The sequence below is a fragment of the Colletotrichum paranaense genome, assembly GCF_030867605.1.
Source record: "Colletotrichum paranaense strain IMI 384185 chromosome Unknown Scaffold_5.1, whole genome shotgun sequence".
In the NCBI taxonomy this organism is placed as follows: domain Eukaryota; kingdom Fungi; phylum Ascomycota; class Sordariomycetes; order Glomerellales; family Glomerellaceae; genus Colletotrichum; species Colletotrichum paranaense.
In genome coordinates, this window is record NW_026848963.1 from 2,715,175 (window position 1) to 2,735,479 (window position 20,305).

General features: G+C 53.3%; 6 protein-coding genes across 6 annotated transcripts; 4 read left to right on the plus strand and 2 right to left on the minus strand.

Moving 5' to 3' along the window:
* Nucleotides 1-175: 175 nt before the first annotated feature.
* On the plus strand, nucleotides 176-739 carry CPAR01_07307 (uncharacterized protein; the record flags this gene model as incomplete). The annotated part of the gene is made up of 2 exons (XM_060491577.1): nucleotides 176-363; nucleotides 484-739. The coding sequence occupies 2 exons, from the start codon at nucleotides 176-178 to the stop codon at nucleotides 737-739; spliced, it is 444 nt and encodes a 147-aa protein (XP_060350451.1).
* Nucleotides 740-2,018: 1,279 nt separating this feature from the next.
* Nucleotides 2,019-3,409, plus strand: CPAR01_07308 (ATP synthase subunit C; the record flags this gene model as incomplete). Its single annotated transcript, XM_060491578.1, has 3 exons — nucleotides 2,019-2,403; nucleotides 2,661-2,988; nucleotides 3,268-3,409. Coding segments are annotated over 3 exons (855 nt in total), but the record flags the coding sequence as incomplete, so codon positions are not given.
* A 3,972-nt stretch (nucleotides 3,410-7,381) lies between these two features.
* CPAR01_07309 (N-acetylglucosaminyl transferase component) lies at nucleotides 7,382-10,659 on the minus strand (the record flags this gene model as incomplete). The annotated part of the gene is made up of 7 exons (XM_060491579.1): nucleotides 7,382-7,690; nucleotides 7,758-7,846; nucleotides 7,896-8,357; nucleotides 8,411-9,524; nucleotides 9,577-9,660; nucleotides 9,897-9,989; nucleotides 10,069-10,659. Coding segments are annotated over 7 exons (2,742 nt in total), but the record flags the coding sequence as incomplete, so codon positions are not given.
* Nucleotides 10,660-11,900: 1,241 nt separating this feature from the next.
* CPAR01_07310 (uncharacterized protein) lies at nucleotides 11,901-12,418 on the minus strand (the record flags this gene model as incomplete). Its single annotated transcript, XM_060491580.1, has 4 exons — nucleotides 11,901-12,056; nucleotides 12,147-12,220; nucleotides 12,282-12,319; nucleotides 12,378-12,418. The coding sequence occupies 4 exons, from the start codon at nucleotides 12,416-12,418 to the stop codon at nucleotides 11,901-11,903; spliced, it is 309 nt and encodes a 102-aa protein (XP_060350454.1).
* A 516-nt stretch (nucleotides 12,419-12,934) lies between these two features.
* CPAR01_07311 (3'-5' exonuclease) lies at nucleotides 12,935-15,865 on the plus strand (the record flags this gene model as incomplete). Its single annotated transcript, XM_060491581.1, has 4 exons — nucleotides 12,935-13,297; nucleotides 13,351-14,016; nucleotides 14,069-14,259; nucleotides 14,308-15,865. The coding sequence occupies 4 exons, from the start codon at nucleotides 12,935-12,937 to the stop codon at nucleotides 15,863-15,865; spliced, it is 2,778 nt and encodes a 925-aa protein (XP_060350455.1).
* Nucleotides 15,866-16,899: 1,034 nt separating this feature from the next.
* Nucleotides 16,900-18,576, plus strand: CPAR01_07312 (D-isomer specific 2-hydroxyacid dehydrogenase; the record flags this gene model as incomplete). Its single annotated transcript, XM_060491582.1, has 3 exons — nucleotides 16,900-17,168; nucleotides 17,640-17,712; nucleotides 17,836-18,576. The coding sequence occupies 3 exons, from the start codon at nucleotides 16,900-16,902 to the stop codon at nucleotides 18,574-18,576; spliced, it is 1,083 nt and encodes a 360-aa protein (XP_060350456.1).
* Between the last annotated feature and the right edge of the window lie 1,729 nt (nucleotides 18,577-20,305).

Here is a 20,305-nt window from a genome sequence, read left to right on the forward strand (position 1 = left end):
TGATTCAGAAGCACAAGCTCTAGCTCAACCACTGGCTTCCAGGCCCTCGACGACGCCATTGGCATTGACGCAGGAGACACTCACACCCTGACAGAGACAGAGACAACAATGATGCGTCATTTTTGAGGCTCTGTAGCCTCAGGCATGCACCACAAGACAATGGCAGCGAAGCGGAATGGCGAGCGCCAACGGTGCGTTTCGGCGTTTCTTCTCCCTCAAAGCTTGCGCTTGCACTAGCAAGAGCAGCTTGGCTGGGAGTCAAAATTTTCTCCCGGCGTCGGCCTCACCCCCAGTGATTGGACGGAGGGCGGTACCTCACAGGCTCATCCTGGACGCCTCACGGGTGAAGCCCAACCGTAAAAGGTACATGGCCTCCGAGACATGGCAGACCCATGCATCATTTCGAGCGACCTGCGTATCGCGTACCGACAGCTGGGATTGACAAACGCTAGATTTACGTTTGACGCTGAATCAATCTCGCAGATACTCCTTTTGTGGATCCCGACATTACGGTTACGGCGCTGCGGTCGCACCCATCTCGGCCATCTCAGACACTGGAACCTCGGACGTCGGCTCAATGGAGCGAACCTGCCTGCCATTGGCAGATGAATTGCCACGTCCGTCGGCCGTCGGTAGGGCCAAGCTGTCCTGCAACGAGAACACTACAGCGTCCCTCGGAGCGCTGCCAGTGCAAGTGCACGCCAGCCAGGTTTCTGGGTGCTGCCGGGATCTCACGTAACACTCGTCTACTTGCAGTCGGGGGTGTAGGGAAGGGGCGTGTGTGCAGTCAGACGGCAAGCGTCCCTGACAGGAAACTGGGCTGGCCAAGGCATGTGTGCGTGCTTCGATTGACTTCATCCCATCTTCGCTGATGGTTTGGCGGCGGCATCGACTCGAACGAAAAAACGAAAAGTTTGATAAGGAGATGGGAAGAACAGTGAAAGGAAAGGGAACGAGGAATGGTTGAGAAGTGAAGGGAGGGAGCACGACATGAAATGCAAATCGACGCAAGCGACAAAACGGAAGTAGGCCTTGGGCCAATTCGCTATCTCCCCTTCAAACCACGATCCGTCTCACCGCGTCCCTTTTTATCTCTGGGACCAACGTTCCAACTCGGTCATTGTGTCCACTTCTTTTCTGGTGTTGACGCCTTTTTTTCTTGAGCTATTTTGTCGGGTCCACCCACGTGTGAGTGCAAGGCTGCGGCTGATTGGACCCAGGCGCCTCAGAGTGGGGGCCTTCGACGGTATCGGGTGGGGGTCACCGCAAGCCATGACCGGGCTGATATCAAAGCTGACATTTGGCGGATTTTTCTCTCTCTCTTTTTTGCGCTGTGTGCCTGAGGGAATGTTTTTTTTTTTTTTGAGAAAATTTTCTCTCGCCATGGGACTCCCATCCAGGCTCAACCCGTGTGTTTCCGGCACCAACAGCCTCTTATCTAGAATGCTTCAGTGAGCTTGAGGTGGTCTCTCTCCGTTAAGCCAAGATGCTTTGGAACATGGACATTGCGTGCTCATGCCGTCTCAAAGACTGAGTTGACACACGCTGGACCTACATGTTGATTATCGATTAGCCGGCCGTAACGGACTCAACCTTGCGGATTCTCCTTAGCCTTGATACCGCAACCCACTTCTCATGATTCGTGTTCCTGGCCAAGGGGGCATATCCAGCAAGTACACACTCCGTACGCCTCAGGCACGGTCAAAGGGCCCCAAGATCAACCATCTCTCAGACTCTCCCTCTCTCTGTTCAGGGATCCCCTTCGCCGTCCAGCCTCCCGACAATGCCCGAGATCGGTGCGAGGGCGTGTGTGTTGGATCTCTTTGGTGGATGAAGGTCCACGATATGTCAACGACCGCACATGTCTAAACCTGATTGGGACGCCTCGTTCATTGCGAATCCGTCCCCAGCGCCGGGCCCACCGATGTCTAGTGAATACACAAACGGTACGGATACTCACCAGTTTCTGCCGTCTCCTGTTTGATCCGATCCCACACACATCCTGAAGAAGCCTCAGGCTCATCATCTTCAGCGTGGAACCTGAGGCCTGGCTGGCGAGCCATCTGGATCAACTTCCGCCGTCCCGTTGCCCGGGCCCCTGCCCTCCTCTCTCTACCGAGCTTGCCCGTCACCTGAGCGAGAGCTTTTCCCTTCCGAACCTGCTTTTGAGCTTTTTCTCTCTCCTCCTTCTTCCTTCCACTTTACCTACCTCCATCCCAATCTGTCCTTGTTTCCTATCTTCTCTTTCTCCCAGTCCATCACCGTCTATCCCACAATCTCCCCTCACATCAGTCACAATGGCCTCCACTCGTGTCCTCGCCTCCAGACTCGCCACTCAGATGGCCACCAAGGCCGCCCGCCCTGCGGTGCGCGTCTCTGCCATGCCCAAGCGCACCATCACTGGTAAGTCTTGAAAAATTAGTTCCCGTCGAGAGAACGGAGACGAAGGGAGGAAATGGGAAAGGCATCGAACAAGAAAAAAAGAATAAGACCGACGCCGACATCGAAGCCAATGAGCAATCACATCAATTGGCCTCGCGGCACCGATCCGATATCAACGATGAGTTCGATATCGTCGCCTTCCCACCTCCCCGTCGAGAAAACCAGAAAATAATGAGAGAACCACGATTGTTCTGACTTTCGATTTGCGAAATTTTCAGGCTTCTCCAGCCCCCTCCAGGCTGTCAAGCGCCAGCAGGCTACCACCATCAAGTCCTCCAAGGTCTTCACCCAGGTCCAGGCCAAGCGCGCCTACTCTTCTGAGATCGCCCAGGCCATGGTCGAGGTCTCCAAGAACTTGGGTATGGGTTCCGCCGCCATCGGTCTTACCGGTGCTGGTATCGGTATCGGTCTGGTCTTCGCCGCCCTCCTTAACGGTGTTGCCCGCAACCCTGCCCTCCGTGGCCAGCTCTTCTCCTACGCCATTCTTGGTTTCGCTTTCGTCGAGGCCATCGGTCTTTTCGACCTCATGGTTGCCCTCATGGCCAAGTTCGTGCGTCATCACCAATCCATTCTCACCTCATCGAGACTCATCAAAGCTAACAACCACGATAGACGTAAGCGATTTATTTCGCACTGGCGAGCTGGGGAGAGGCAAGAAGACAGTTTTCGGACGGAGCTGTGCTCTCTTGACCGCCATCTCCTCTTGGGACAGGTTCGCCTATGGTCACGCAATGGAGCATCATCCACTCCACACTGCGTGACGAGCTAGAGTTAATAGACGGGATAGACAGCATGGTGGGCATTTTAGACGATTAGAGGTCATAGACCGCACGGCTCTGCTGTGTTGTATAGATGGAAATTGGTCTGTGGCAGGGACGAGGTAACGCACTACTCTTACCAGCGAAAAAGTTTTGCATCTCCCCATCTTTTGCTTCAGCCAGCCTACCCCCGTGGCTCCTGGCCCTGATACAATTTTTTCTGTAAAAATACTACAAACCTCAAACTGATGATCACCGACTTTGATGACTTTTGTGAGGCAATTAATGAAATTCTGAGCATTGGGCATGAGATCGTGAGATGAGGTCAAAATTCTCCGTACAACCCGGCAACCAGCACAATCTCACCGCCCGAGTTCAGGCACTTCATCTCCACTCTGGGGAAGGGACCGGTTCTACCGAGTGCCAGAGCTTGAAGCTTCCCGAGATCTTTCGAGGTCGAATTGGCCAATGTGAGATGAGAATTGGGCGAGCTTCACTCGAGCTACCTAGGTAGACTTTTTTTTTTGCGGGTGTCTTCCCGGGCCTGGCGGCGGGAAGCCAGCATGCCATCCCCACGGGGTTGTTTGCACACGAGCAATCACGCACCATGCCATGCCCTACGCCTCTCTCTCCTCTCACTTATCAATCTGCTGGCTTGTTCACCACTAGGTTCGATTCAGTGACTTCACTTTCGGGAGTCTCTCTCCTTTAAATGCCGTGTGGATATCCTACCTGCTCATCTAATTCTTGGTCTTGAAGGCGCTGCAGTAGAAGACCACGATGATGATGATGCCATAGGCAAAGAAGAGGTACTACCGCTGGACGCACACCTCTTGATGTGCCAATTGAAGAGCCAGGCCGGTCGCCGCCATTTTTCCATCACTCTTCCTCTCACTCGAGCAGCTTGAACCATCAATCAAGACTACTATTCCCGTCGTAACTGTCATTGACGCCGCCAACGATAGTCTGGTCCCCCCCCCCCCCCTAAAAATCCCTGACCCAAGCCCGGAAGGACAACAAGCTCGGTTTCCGAGTGCTCCGCTCGACCTCGACGTATGTCCTTATCGTCGAAGCCTGGCTCCGAGTCGTGCGTCCGACAGCGCTGTATCCGCAGGCTGCCAGACAAGTAGACTGAGGAACACCGTCACGGAGACGCTCACACACCCCCCTCGGGTCTCTTACACACCTGTCCTTTCTAGACGACGAACGGCCGTTTGTTTTGGTGGTCTTTGAGTTCTTCCCCCACTCCCATCCCCTTCAAACCGCGACGAAAACTTTCGCCGTCGTAAGCTTGAGCGAGCTTGAGCTTTGAAGAAAAAGCTTCGGGAAAAGCTAGAAAAGTCCAGATGAAATCAGATAAGACACCTGATGGTCATTGACAACGGCGATGAGAATCTTGAAGTTCGCGATCGACCTTCTTCCATCCTCATCATGTGCTCCTCCAGATCTCGATCATATGTCCTGGGTGGCAAGGCACCCAACCTGACCTGTCGGCTCCCGAAGGACCATTGTCGTCTCCCTCTCACTTGAGAGACGAGACAAGCGCGAATATCCATCCGTACGCTGTGATTATCCATTTCCGTACTGATCCCCGTTTCATCGCAGCAGTACAAAAAGGAAAAGAAAAAAGTGTACTTAGTCTCTTGCTGCTCTTATCGCAGGTACCTCTTTCGTGCGCGTGTTCCCACCCGTGGCACCCCCTTCCCTTCCCCCTTCACCCCGAGCCACGATCATCTCCCCCCCCCCCCCCGTTTTCTTTGCCCCCTTTTGGGATCAGCTTTGCGGGTCCCAACGTAAAGGTTTCGACAGTCAGGCGGCGCTGCGGGATTGGACTTTCGACTTGCTAGAGGGGCTCCACAGAACAGTAATGGCATCATGGACTTCTGTCCCATCCAAGACCAATTCCCATTCTTGTCACCGTTTTCGTTCGTATCCACCGTATTTTGCGAGGTTAGCGGGCAATGTGGTCGCCTGGTCGGTAATGTCGTGATGTTGCGTTAATGTGGGCTTGCAGTCTTTGGCACCACCCGACGTTGATTTTGAGATGGGATGTCGTTGGAGAGATTAAGTAATCCTTCCAACCCTTTTTTTGGTATTTTTTTTTTCTATTTATGACGAACCCGGCTGTAGGGTAATGGCAGGTTTCCCCTCACGCGAACCTCGTTCGACTTTTTTGAGACCTGGGCTCATTTTTTGGGCTGTGTTCTCCAATTTGGAGAACCGAGGGATTGGCGAGTGCAACGGCGTCGCGAAGAGCCGAACTGCTGCAGGAGCAAGCGAGGGTGCAGGAAAAACAGGGCAGACACGGTACCTGATAATCTGACCCACTCTTTGCCTTTTATGGATTGGGAGGGAACGGACGTGGGGGGGAACGGAAACGACGTCTGTCCCTCGGCTGCTGAAATTCTGGGAGATGTTGATGGGATGTGGTTTGTTTTGATGATATGATTATGGTGATATGTTAGGGAATGGGAAGCAAATGGAAGTAGAAGGTCGTCTCCTAAGTGTGCAGTAAGATGTTGAAGATCTAGTAAGGGTATTCACGCAACAGCCACGATCAAACCTCGAGAGCTTCCTGGAGCAACGCGTGGGAATCTGGCGAAATGTTACACAGGACACGACTAATGCGCCATGAAGTCTGTTGATCCAACAGACCAACAACGGCAACGGTGCTATCTCACCACGTTGTTCCGTTGCCAGTTGCCAGTTGCCCACCAGGAAACCGAAGACTCGAGGTCATCGTATCGAAGGCCCCCGCCCCCCATGGGGAAGCAGGTCCCGCAAGTTCACTCAGCTGATGTGGATGCCCCTGCTAAGGGATCTAGCTTATCGGTCATTGAGCCACTCGTATGAGATGACTCGAGCTCGGGCTGTGAGCGGAGAGATTCGTCGGCTGTTGTCTGCATTGGCAATACCTTGTTGTAGCTGACCGACAGAGAGCAAACTCTTTCGGTCTGGATTGCTCATCCGCTTTCTTGAGTCATGGTGAGAGGACGTCAAGTGAATACCGAATAGAGACTTGTTACAATCTCTGTGCTCTTACCAGTGCCAAAGTCTTGACATACGGCCGTTCAATCATCCAGACTCAGCCTTGTCATTTCGACCAAGGGAAAGATGGTCCTGGGCTGTAAGCGATGAGGACGTGAACAGATCTAGGCGTCAGGCCATTCACGTCTATCGCTAAGGAGAAGCAAGGCTTCAATACGCTCCACGCATGTCTGATGGTATGCTTCTCTTTTGAACATTGTCTTCGCTGTTGCAGGCTCGGTTCGTGAAACATGGCATATAGAGGTAGTCAACGAATTTCCAAAAAAAAAAAATAGAGCCGAATGTGAGACGATGACTGTAAGGCTATCAATCCCCACATATGAGTTTGGTATGCATTCTGGAAGTAGAGTTTCGCAGTCGGCACTCTCAATGGAATACGTATGCCGGGAACAACTCTAGGGACATGTCTGAGCCATCAATTTCGTCTACTGGAGAGCAAGCTTGATAAGCTGCAAGCTCTGTGACATTCCTCAGTGATATGTATTGCACAACACACGTCGATGTCAAATATCTAGCACGTATATGACGGCCGCGCCATGTGACCTGTCTCGCACGTTTCAATCTAATCACCGACCTCGTAGACATACACCACGCCAGCCTTGAGTCCCAGTCACCCAGGCATGACAGCTAGATACAACACCGTCGAGAAGGGGCGAACCCCTCTCCCCCATGAATGGTGCACAAAATCAGTACTTTCCCTTAATCCATACAAAACCAGCCAACAGAAACCAAAGAACCTTCTCGCCATACTCTCATCCCTTAACTCCGTCTCCTCTACCTCCCAACCGTGGACCTGCGCCTTTTTCTTCTCCACCAGTCACAGCCGAAAGCACCGTCAACTCCTCATCTTGACCCACGCACGTTCTGGCCTCGTGGGATCCGGTGACGCGGCGACCGAGTGTCTTCGGCACGCGGGCGATGTCAATGCCGACGTCAAGGACGATGCGCGGTTGAGTTATATCTTTGGGTCGTGAGAGGACCCGTGAATTAGTTGGTGGCTTCACAGAGGCCAGAGGGCTGAGGTCATCGATGTAGGAAAAACCAATCGACGGTACACACGTCACAAGAGAGCAACATCAACGCAATAAGCCATCATTCTCGCAAAAGAACCACAACGTGAGAATTTCATTAATCTAGTGATGATACCTCGTCCTCCCCCCGCCCCCGATCCCCGTGGGATACCTTTTCCCATTCATCACAAACGGCACGGGCTTCCTGCTGGGCTGCACCGTCGTGATGGCGTCCCACATCTGGCGGAAGCTCGCGCGGCGCGCGGGGAGCATGCTGTACTGCAGGCTGTACAGGTTCTTGCGGTTGAGCGGCGGAACGAACTTGCCCGTCACCAGGCAGAGTACCACCGTGGGCGAGAGGTAGTGCTTGCGGATGCGGTTGCCCATCTGGAAGTACTGGTGGAACATGGCGCGGAAGGTGAGGGGGATGGACTGGTGAGGCGTGTTAGAAGCGAGTTCTCTATAAACATACGGTGGTGACAAGGGAGGAATGACATACCTTGAGGTAGATGACGGAGGTCGGTGGCTCGTTGGAAGTATTATTAAGTCTATAGTCAAGGGTATCTCGAAGTTCAAAACGGATGCCGCCTACTCCGTGTTAGTCAGGTTCTTCGCATTGTTGTGGAGTGATGTATACCTGGTAGTCGTCTCGGGTCTTTGACCCGCAACATCAGCGCAAAAAGGGGAAAGTGATTTAGACAAGAGAGAAGTGTATCAAAAACAGCCTTTAGCGAAATAATGACCATTCGTGCGACGGCGAAGTTCAAGTAGAACACCACCACGGTCGGGAGGAGGAAGAAGAGTAGGGTGAAGAGGATGGTGCCCACAAGAAGCTGGTCCAGGTCGTAGTCGCACGAGTCGATACGATTGCGGAGGACATTGTGCTTCTTGCCACGGAACAGGTGAAAGAGCGAGATGAGTATTGTGAGCTGCCAATGGTAGATCCGGGCAGATGCCAGATAAAATGAGTAAATGTGGACGGTCAAGCTGGAAAGCAGGTCGGAGAACATGGCAATGGGCATGCTGGCTCCGGCGAAGCTGGAAAAGCCAATGAACCAGATGATATGTGGTAATAACGGCTGAAGCGTCGCGATACAGTCTATTCAAGTCAGTAATCTTTCACTCCTGAATTCTGAATGCAGACGAACTCACTTGACCAGTAATCAATGACCCAGAGGAAAAGGTCTCCTAGGAAGAGAGCCAGCTCGCTATTCAGCTTCAAACCCGCAGGCCATCCCATTAGCCACGATATACTTCTTTGAAGCGCCTCGACCGTGTACACCCTCAGAAGCTCGCTGATTGCGTTGGCGGCCCACTCCGCGTTGTCAATGATGTAGGAGCCCAACGCAATACCAATGATGACATCGTTGGCGACAAGCCATAGGCTATTGTAGAACCGTATGTAGTCAGGGTGACTGGTCGTGACGCTCTCCCAGTCATTCTTGCGCTGTCGCAAAGTGGTGTACTGCATGGGCCAGTAGCAAAACTGCTGCAATCGGATCTCTACTTGTTGCGCCGTTGCCGATATGTCCTTCAAAGCTAGGTAGTCGTCCCTCAATCGGAACTCCAAAATTTGGAGGAGCAACTCAGCAACCGCCCTGTGACCCATGAGCATATACACAAACCCCCACTGTATCAGCGGAAGCAGGTAGAAGATCAAGAGGTCCCAGACGAAATTCCGCATTGATGTCGCATGCTCCACCACTCGCTCCGAGACGCTGAGAGATCGCTTGGGTCGGGTGCCGATCCGGGAGATGTTCTTCTGCAACAGCTGCTCCAGCTCCCACGACCAGTTGATTTGATTCACAATTTTTGGTAGTGCTCTCTCTTTTGGTGACGGAGACCGCTTGATGATGGTGTGTTGTTTAAGCTTTTCCACCAACTTTCTCTTTTCCTCCTTCACCTTCAGCTCCTGCCTCTCTTCTTCAGCCATGTGTTCTGTCGGCGGTAGGCCCGGTGCCTCCTTATTCCCAAGCGCGAGCGAGATGGGGTTCAGCGAGATGTACTGCATTCTGCTGGGGCGCGGTCGGTCGTAGAGTATGATCTGTATGCTGAGAGCCTTTGCGCACGCGATTCGGGGCGATTTTGCGCCGGCTGGTGTTGTCGCGATGAAGAGGGAGGGATCGAGTACGACGGCTTCGCTAGGGTTCGTCAGACCGAGGACGTGCATCGCATTGTGGCCGCATCGTTCGTAGATGCTATTGACGGGGTGAGGGGAGTTTCGAAAGAGGGTGCCGATTTTGAGGGCGAATTCGACATGGCCGGCCTGTAGATTGGTCAATTGGTGAAAGAGCTGGTGGTCTCGGGGGGTTGCTGACATCGACATCGTCAAGAATGGCTACGACGAAGACATCCAGGCTCGAGTTCCTCCATCCCACGACGACGCCAGGCAGGTCGGAGCGCTGGATATCCGTCGGCCAGAATATCCTCATTAAACCGTCATTTTCTGGCATGTCAGCCGAGGGCAGCGCGGGAGACGGCGCTCAGAAGGAGCCTCTCCGTCGCAACTGTTCCCTGGCCGAGACGCCAGCTCCGGTGGATCGGGGATGCTGCGGTCGAGTCCGTCATTAGCCAGATGCTTCTCCCAGTTGCGCAACCAGACATGTCTCAGCGAGGGGGTCGAAAGGGTTTGTCGTACCAGGTTCGCCTCCTTGGTGGCCAATCGTTCCACGGGGATGAATATGACGAGGTAGACGAAGGTCAAGAGCGCGAAACCTTTGGCGGCGCGTGTCTAGACATGGATGTTAGGGTTGAGAACGAGGCAGCGCATAGGTAGCTGGGCCCGAGGGAGGAAGGGAGGATCATCATACAATAACTCCGTAGTCCCAGGCGAAAATGGCAAGCTCATAGAGACGTGTGACCAGATCCCATCGAGCGGTGATGTAGCCAGCTACGAAGATCCCAAGGCTGAGAACCGAGAGGGGGTGCATAGAATCGTTATTCCCTCGGATAGTGCATGCCGAGGCTTGTCGCCAAGGAGAGGTACTGGTATGTCGGGGCGGAAAGGACCTAGATTGAGCGTCGGACTGCGGACTCGGCGGCGGTGATTGCGGGACAAGCGCGGGGGGGAAGAGGGGGGTGAAAGCTTGGAAAGGATCGTGGGGTCGCAAGCTTGATTCGACGTGTCTTGGAGAGCTTTCGGAGGAGGACGAGGGTCGGGCGAGGACTGGCTTGGTGCGATGATTCGAATACGTTGATGTAGCACCGCAGTTGGTGTTGTGTTGCTTTGCGCAGAGATGTTCTAGAGGGGAGGAGAAGAAGAAGAAGGGACGTGGAGTCGTGGAGGGATGTGGGCGTGGATACCTTACTCTCGAGTCTCTGCAGTCTGGACGGCCGATGGAGTAAAGGTACTCGACGCGGACCTTGGAAAAGGGCACAAGACAAGATGGGATTAGAAACAACTATGTAGAGAGCCAGGGGACAAGCTTCACGCGCGCGTAGAAGGATGCGGTAAATCTGGGAATTTGCCATGTAATTATTGGAGGGACAGAACGGGGGGTACAAGAGGTTTGGCAGCTTTGGGGTTAGCTGAGGTGGAGGACGTCAGGACATCAGGTTCTTCCTCTACCGGTAAGGTACACTGTACCTTGGGGAGTTAGTCCCTGTTGGTTTCTCTGCAGTGTGCCGTCCAGCCTCCAGCCTAGGGAAGGTACATACGTAGTACGCATATACAAGTCGCTCTGCCGCTAGCGAAATGTCTCGCTAGCGGGTCTCGCGTCCACTAAAGGAGACGGGAGATCTGGACATTTTCCAGGTTTGGCTGAATGCTGCACTTTGCAGGAGTTCGACAAGTAGGAGTTCCTGCTGACCAGTGACCCGCGGGACGCACTCAGAGGGTCTACGGGGATGTGGGCGGTCTGGAACCTGGAACGAGCCCCCACCCTGCTTGAGCTTGGCTTTTTCATAGCTGGGACTGGCCCGCCTCTGGTCCATGCTTCCATTTTTTGCTAGGTTTTGTCCATAGTGACCCGGCGCGATCTGGTGAAAGTAAATCTACCAACATCACGTGGGCTGGTGCATCACATCAAGGTACTTACCTAAAAGTACTCGGATAGTTCTATTCACGTCTTGTACATGTTCGTTAGACTTCATATGTCATATAGTTGTGCTCATATGTTGGGACAAAAGGCTTTCCGTGTCCATCATGCAACTTGGGGGCCTCCTTGGTCGTGCATCAAGTCGATGGAGACTTGGCGGTGATCTCAATATTGACACATGTCCAGCAACGAACCCACGTTACACCGTTTACCTGCACAGCCATCCAGGATTCCTTTGCCTTTGCTGTCTTGTTCGCATTGCGCATACTGTGGCACCCCACTACCTAACTTGCTCTATGAGCCTGTGAGGTACCTTAGGTATCACTTGTTGTCTGCATCCCGGGAGTCTCCCTCGGAGAAATTCAAGCTTACCTGAGAGTCTACTCAGTCTAGACGTTGGTGTCCACATCCGAGTCACCAGAGGAACAGGTAGCCGGCGCGCGGACGCGTCATGGAAAAGCCAGGGAAAAAATACATCATATTGGGAGATTGCCGTCTCTAAACACTGCCACATTGTGCCCGACAAATGCAACCTGGAAAAACGCCAAAGGAAACTAGCTAGCGAGATATCTTGTCCGGAATTGAAATGCCTCCTGCACAAGTGGTCAGATTCTCATCTCCACGAACACATTGCAGCAATGGGGAGGGTGCATGCTGATGCGGCACTCACATTTACGTCCCATGTATGTCGCATCGTTGTCTTTCTGGTCTTCCCGCGCCTCATCCAGCAGCTTGTCTATGCCGCGTTCCTTGAGAGCGACCTACCTGCCAGTCAGTCATTGTGCTCTTCCTCGCCGCTCACCCGAAAGCTTGGTTGTGAGAGCAGTCGTCGTCGTTGAGACATCACCTACCGTCAAACACTTTTGGTAGTTCTTGAATAGATCGGCACACTCATTGTTATCTGTTCCGGTGCCTCTGAGGTACTCTTCAGCCCGTCGTTAGAAGTCTCCTTCGCCATCCATGTCGTGTGCAGGGAACCAACTTACTCTCACTGTACCATTTCAAGAAGCATGTATCGTAGCGCCTATCCCAGCATGATTAGCAGCCCGTTCATTCGTCTCTTTACAAAGTCAACTACTTACTCCTTGACTTCATTGCATTCGGGGGCTAAAGACGCAGACATGATGGATGCTTCTCTGTTGACGGAACTCACGGAGGACTGAAAGGTGAAGTTGCAGGTTGCGGCTAGAAATGGAGATAAAATCATCACAGGGGCCTGAGTGCCTAAGGTCAGCGGTGTCATCCGCTGTAAGTGGAAGGGCTTGGCCAAGGCTCTTACCTTCCCTTTTACTGGCATCAACCTCACACTCACCAGCTTCATCCTCTGTGTAATCAATTGCAACTTCTCAATTTCAGACATTCTGAACACCAACACTGGTTTTGTGAAATTACTGTCAGCATCGACTGAAACCAGACTCTCCATCATCCCAATACGAATACATTTTTTATTCCTCGAAGTGTAAGGTATCCTGCGCCAAGCATCGAAGTCGCTTATCCAGGCGCTTATCGATTAGATAACGCCTCTAATCTTATCGGCCGGGGCCTTTCATGGTGGGCTCTTTTTTTTTGTTCAATCGTCAAACTTCGCAGCGAAACCGCGACAGCCTCCACCGAGAACCACACCCGTTGCGCCGATACGATGGCGTCCCCCCAGGACTTCAAGTCTCTCCAGGACAAGATCCAGGCCGCGCTCGTGGCCACTGTCAAGTCGGTCAACCGTGTCTCCGCCGAGGACCTGCCCTTCCAGCGCGCCGTCAACCCCAGCGTCGGCGACGATCTCGACGCCAAAACCACACGGATTCTCGAGCTCTCGACCACACTGCTCAAGTCAGCTGCAGAGGTCTGCGGACTAAATGCGCCCGATCTCGAAGATGCCGACGACGTGGATATGCGCTGGCGAAGCATCGTGGACGTTGTCGACTCAGTCTTGGAGAAAGCCGACACATCCATTGACGAGTACACCGGAGCTTTGAAGAGGAAGGATGCGCCTGCTACTGATGCCGTAAGCGCGCTCCATTATTGACACGGAATACCATGTATACTAATGTTACATAGGCTCCCCAATCGAAGAAGCCCAAGACGGCTGGAGGCGTTGTCCGCAGCGCCAACATCACTAAACCCCAACTCCACTTCGATCAGCCGGTCGACAACAACGCTCAATGGAAGCCCCTCATTACCGAAAAGCCTCATGCTACGGTGCCTTTGGAGAAAAGCCTGATAACTAGCGAAACAGAAGAGGGTTTTGTTCAGTATGACTACCAAACTTTCTTATCGTTGATATTTCTTAGAGTGCCTAGTTCCGACAAGGTCGCATACAAGGCTGCAGCCAACTCGCGCATGAGACCGGAGAAGTTACTATTTCTCAGTGATACTGACAGAAAGATCAGATACAAGCATCCGTACGAAGCCGAAATCCTCGAGGCGAAATACCCCGACCGAGTCTACGAACAAGCCGAGCCGATTCCATGGCAGCCCGTCGAAGGTACGGAAGCTATTTACGTCGACACATACGAAGGGGTCCTGAAGATGCTGAAGGACCTCAAGAAGGCCAAGGAAATTGCCGTCGACCTGGAACATCACGACTTCAGAACATACGTCGGACTCACCTCGTTGATGCAGATAAGCACAAGAGAACAGGACTGGATTGTAGACACTCTGAAGCCATGGAGACAGCAGCTCCAGGTACTCAACGAAGTCTTTGCCGACCCCAGTATAATCAAGGTTAGTACTGCTAAGCTCACTGACGATGCCTCGACAAAACTAACAATTCTAGGTCTTCCACGGCCCATTTATGGACATGGTTTGGCTGCAGCGCGATCTCGGTCTGTATGTCAACGGTCTGTTCGATACCGGAAGTGCATGCGAAGCGCTACACTACCCCCAAAAAAGCTTGGCATTTCTTCTCAAGAAGTTTGTCAACTTTGACGCCGACAAGAAGTACCAACTTGCCGACTGGAGAGTGCGGTAAGCAAACCCCTGAAGCGACCTCTCTGAGATACTAATACTGTGTAGCCCCCTTTCTGACGAGATGCTGTACTATGCCCGTTCTGATACCCACTTCCTGCTTTACATCTACGACAAGATGCGCAACGAGCTCGTGATGAAGTCGGACAGGGGCAACCCCAGCACCGACTACATCGAAATGACGCTCCAGAAATCCAAAACTCTCTCATTGAGTCGGTATGGTGGTGAGACGTTCGACCCCAAGTCTGGCAAGGGAAGCAAGGGCTGGTACAACACTCTTCTGAAGCACCCTATGCCCTTTTCGGGCCAGCAATTTGCCGTATATAGATCCATCTGGGAATGGAGAGACGAGGTGGCACGGAAAGAGGACGAAAGTACAGCCTTTGTTATGCCCAATGGTATCGTTGGCGATATCGCAAAACACATGCCACCCGACGCCAAGGCTCTACATGCACTGATACCGAACCACGCCTTCATCGCACGGAAAAATGTTACGGAGATATGGACGCGCTACCAGGAGGCACGTGAAAGGGGCATCAACGAACCGCGTCTGCTGGACTTTTTCAAGTCGGAGCTTCCAAGGGCCGCTGCTAAGCCTTTGGCAGTGGCTGCGAGCGAGGATACGGTCGAGGGAGCGCTGGAACCTGCCCTCCTGTCAGAGTCACAGCTGTTCGGCCGCATGGCTCTGAGCTCGGCCTGGGAACAGCCAGCCTCTGCAGCTAATGGCCTTGGAGAGTATGTCATGCTCCCGTGGCAGAAGTTTGTGCAAAATGCGAAAACGGTCGAGGTCGCTCCTGAGGAAGATGTTGCTATGGAGGGAGGCGTCGAGGAGGAAGCCAAGGCTGCTGCGGCCGCTCAGCCCGCTGAGCCTGAGGTGGAGGAGGAATTCACCCTCAAGGCTGGCACGAAACGGAAAGCCCCTGCAGCAGACGCTTCTGATGTTAGCGACAACGAGTCAGAATCCGGCGAGAGCTCCATCGACATTGTTTTGGAGCGGCCAGAGTCCGAGAGAAAGTCAAAGAAGCACGGCAAGACGGATGCTGGCGAGCGCGAGGCAAAGGTGGCTGCGAAGAGAGCAGACAAGGTGGCGCGCTATACGGAAGATTACGACAAGGCCGCGGCCGAGGTACAACGTTTGGAGAAGGAAGTTGCCAAGAAGAAGGCCGAGCCGGCTCAATTGGAGGAGGCGAAGGAGACGGCCACGGAGAAGCAGAGAAAACTCCAAGGATACCTGACGGCGATCAACAACCGCAAGTCCAAGACGGAGAAGAAGGCGGCAAAGAAGGCCGAGAAGGCTCAAAAGGAGGCGGAGAAGAAGGCGAAGAAGGAACAGAAGCGTGCCGCGAAGAAGGCCAAGAAGGAGGCGAAGAAAGCCGAGCAGCAGGAGGCTGACGGTGTGGACTCGAGCGACAGCGACGAGGAGGAGGAGACGTTTGACTACAGCAAGGCCACATCGGTGCTCCATGCGGCGAGGACAGGCAACCGCGGCAAGACGCACGTCAAGCCGACGTTTGATCCGTATGCGAAGACGGGCGATGAGCCGCTCAAGGGCGCGAGAAAGGCGCCACCTCCTAGAGGTGAAAGGAGCGCTACGTTTAGAAAATAGGATGGGTGAGGTTCGTGTTGGGTTCTGCTGTCAACGGGTTTGCAGCTTGATGGGAGTAGGATAATTGGAACGTGAGTGGATGAATCAGTAGCAATACTGTTCCGGGCGAGAGAAGCTCTCGGGCAGATGGTTCCGTCTAGAAATAGGAACAGGACTAGGACATTTTGCCAAAAGAGAGAAATGATGCCATCATTACATGCATGTCTTGGAGCAGTGGCAGAGCTTGTCAAATTGATTTGTGAGAGATGTTATTCCGTTCTACGTGTTGCACGAAAAGACGAGCGCCTTTCGTGAGGGTCTCTCAGACATTGTAAGCCGCATGGTAAACACGGAATTCCTTCCGCGGTTGTCACACCCTTCGTGCGGCTCCCCGCGTTTGAGTTGAGGGTGAGGGCGTCGAGGGGCTGGGGGCTTGTGGTTGTGTAGATGGATCATGGATATGTGGATGTCAAAAATCAAAGCCGCACCATCTCCACACCGCGCCCTTCCATCGAGTAGCAAACACACGGCATGTCATATTACATGTGCCGATCTTATCGCGTCCCGGGAGTGGGAAAATGCGGAGCGCGGAGAAAGTAGCATGGCACTAGCGAGGTTGGGAACTTTGGAAGGGAGCAGCAGAGTGTTATGTCCGGACGTGTGGCACCCCTGAGGCTCTTTTCTCCTTGCTTTTTTCTGATGTTTTGATAAGATAAGTAGCCAGCCGTACACAAATACTTATCTCGTCGCTCGTTTCTTGGAATTGAGGTTTGGGATCTGAGTTTACAGCTGTGGCTTGCATATATCAAGTTGAGACGAGATCTTTTAGACTTTTGAGACTAAACAAGACATCGACTGCGCGACTTCAACACGGGTTCCATCTGTAGGGCCTGTTTGTCGTTACACCACCGTTGGTATAAATACTCCCTTATCATCATCAATCATGCTCGCATCTTTATAGACTCACCGTCCTTCAAACACCTACTTCAAGCCTACAAAGAGCACAGCAGACAACACACCTTTACAAAAAGGGAACACAACCAACGAAGGAAGCAATGGCCGACCCCGCGACAGAAGTAAAGAAGCCCGCCCGCCCGCCTTCGGCTACGCACCACGTCATCGTCAAGCTCGAGACGATCCACGTGCCGCCTCCGGAGGTCAATGATGGTGACCTGGGACCGGGAGTGACGCACGAGGTTATTGGGTACGAGTATACCCGGCCCTCGGAGAGCGCCGTCGCGGCGGCGAGGGCGTGGCCTGCGAGCGTGCTGATTACGACGACTGTGCCTATTAATAAGGAGACGCTCGGGGAGGCGCCGTATTTGTGAGTTTTGGGTTGAATTTTCTTCAGTTTTGGGGGAGTTCGGTTTGGGTTGTGGTGGCTAAGGGTTGAGAGGGAGGAGGGGGTGGGGGTTGAGGTGAGGATGAGTTGAGGAGAGGATCTCAGGGGGAAAGTGGCTGTTGCTTCTAAGAGTAATGAGGTCAATGGCCGAGCAAGGTGGTCTGGCGCAGGATCGAGTGATTCCTACCTACCAGACCACGAGTTTGAGAGGGTATGGTGTACCGGGCAGGGCTGATGACTTTGGAAGTCTTCCCTCTAGGACTCCTGTAAGACAAGTGTCTACTTGAGCTGGGAAACGACCGCCGCCAATCTGCCTACATTACCGTGCTCAGAAACAAACTCGACATAGCTAGCTGATTTGAAGGCGAGTGATGGCTGACGACGTGGACGACGCAGAAAGTGTATCATCACAGAGACGGTGGGAACAGATCACATTGATCTAGAGGAGTGCAGGCGTCGCGGCGTGACCGTAATATACTCGCCCAACGCGACAGTCGAAGCCGTCTCCGAGCACGCCCTCGGCTTGGTGAGTCCTTCCGCTCTCTAATTTGAGATGAATCTTCGACATCTCAAGTCATGAGCCATCATCGACTAGGGGTGGAAAGAGAGAGAAAGCTGTTCACTGACCTTGGATGCCGGGGAACTCTAGTACTTCTCATCCCGCCGACGCTTCGTGACGCTCCACAACACGATGATGGACCACGCTGAGGGCCGCCCGAACCCCTGGCGCGCAAAGGGGAGCATGTCCTCCCTCCTCCTCGACAGTGAGGGCCGCCCGCCGCATACGTGCGGCAACGAGGTGGTGGGGATGATCGGCTACGGGCCCATAGGGCAGCGCGTCGCCAAGATGTGTCGCTCGCTGGGCATGAAGGTCCTCGTCGCTGCGAGGAAGAACGATGCCGCGCCTGCTGTGAACGGTAACGGGGTAACTCCCGCTGCCGCCGCTCAGCCGAATGGCAACGGAGACGTCCACCGCACGCCCTTCGCAGAGGTCATCTGTCGCGCAACGACACTCTTCCTCATCGTGCCCCTCACGGCAGAGACCAAAAACCTCGTCGGCGAGGCTGAGATGGCGACGATGAGGTCTGACGCCGTGATTATCAACGTCGGGCGGGGCGGGACCGTGAATGAGGCTGCGCTGGTGGTAGCGTTGCGGGAGGGTAGGATCTCGGGGGCGGCGACGGATGTTTACGAGGTTGAGCCGGCGGGGAGTGGGCAGGATAGTGTGTTACTGGGGGAGGAGGCCAAGGGCTTAAACTTGACGCTGACGCCGCATTTGGCGTGGTGCGCCGATCAGACGAGAGTGAATATCCGGAGGGTTGTCGGGGAGAATGTGAGGTTGTTTTTCGGGGGCGGGAAGGGTAGTAATGTTGTGCTTGATATGCGGTGAAAAACTTAGATTATTCGGATCGAGGGAATGGGATAGATTCATCTCATTGAAGCCGGATGGCTATTGTTGAAATAGTATGTCAACGTCTGAGTAGATGTCGATGAGATTGAGTACGAGCCAAAAGACTGATGAGGTTATTCTCAACAGAGATCACAAGCTTCCACCCCAGATTAGAACGCCCGCTCGCTGCAACACCCCACACTTTGCGTCTTTTAAATGCCCGAAGACGACCTCGCGTCTCATTGGTGCTTTAGACGGCTTCCAAGTGATGCCAAGACATCTGCTTGATCCCGGCGAGCCTCAAAGGTTAATCGAGCAATAATCGATCTCAATTATCAGCCTTCATGAGAATCCCGTATGCTGAAGCTCGGGCCAGCGACTGGATCGACGCGAATCACATAGAGAAGGCCCTCGTGCGAGGGAGAGCAATTCCGACGAAACCTACTCAGTAGAGATCAGGACGTTCAAAGAACGAGCAAGTTTGAAGTATTCATTAGATCAAAAGAAGATCGTCTCGAGGATTGACGCGCCGCGTAAGCCTCACTTCTATCTCATCTGTCGTACCAAGCTCCTGAAAATGTCGCGTATAGAGTGGCTAGCAACAACACGACTCACGCGAGTTCCGTCGCTCAAAATCATTCGAGCTTTGTTATGCTTGAAACATCTAAACTTCTCCCACTTGTGCCGTCCGCCGTGCCCACAGTGACACAGTTTTGGCGAGATTTGCTTCTTTTTTCGCGACTCGACCTAAGCAACAATTTCTCACAAACATGCAAGAGCCTGCAATTCACGGATTTTTAGAGAGCGTCGTCATCAAAAATAAGTTGGTACATTTGAACGATATTTTGTCTGAGCCACAGTGATGCGTTCATCCGTTCGGTGAATGAGTTAGTGAACGGCATCGTTCGCCGTGCGCTGGAAATGCAGGACGCGGGAGTCCCCACTGATCGCCTTTAATTTCCTCGACCCCTGGGCTCTGCTCTGGGCTGAGTTGAGCTCACCTGTCCGGATGAAACGTCAGCTGCTTCCGAGCGTCTTACCTCAAGTAGGGATATTGACTGAGTGAGCTCCTGTATCCAAATGTGAACGGCGGGCTGCAGCTCTGCCTATTTACTTGATGTGCTGGTCCGTCCGATGAACTCTCATGTTGAGTTCTGAGAGACATGAGATGTGGGTGAGTGGAGGTCTGTCATGTCATAAAAACAACAGAACACGATGTATTAGCTGGCCAAGGCAGTGCCGCGGGATCCACCGCGGGAAATGTCAGATTGTGTGGGGATTTGGGACGATGGGTAAGGGGTGTCAGCAGAAACTCTCACTCAGGAGAGCCAAGCCTTTCTTGTTCTCCCAGGTTGATGACTTGGCATCGAACAAGCTCTCGACCTCAGTCAGGCACCGTCGATTCTCAAGTGGCCTCTTGATTGAGGTGAACGGGTCTGTCTGATGGAAATAGAAACCCAAAAGGTCTAGAACCCGATTGCGAGCGGGAGACTGGGATGCTTCCCGCCCCGCCGGGACCGGGTGCCGCGCGCTCAGGGGCCGGCCGGCCTCCAGGCGCTCGTAATGCGTTCGTTTGTTCGAAACGCGGGCCCCAGAAGCAATTTACATTGGACATACGCTACCACCCGCAGAGAACACCAGACCAAGATGAAGGGAAACAAATCCCAGGGATGGGTCGACTTTGAGCAATCTATATATGAACTGGACGCGACTTTCCCTTTTTCCTCCG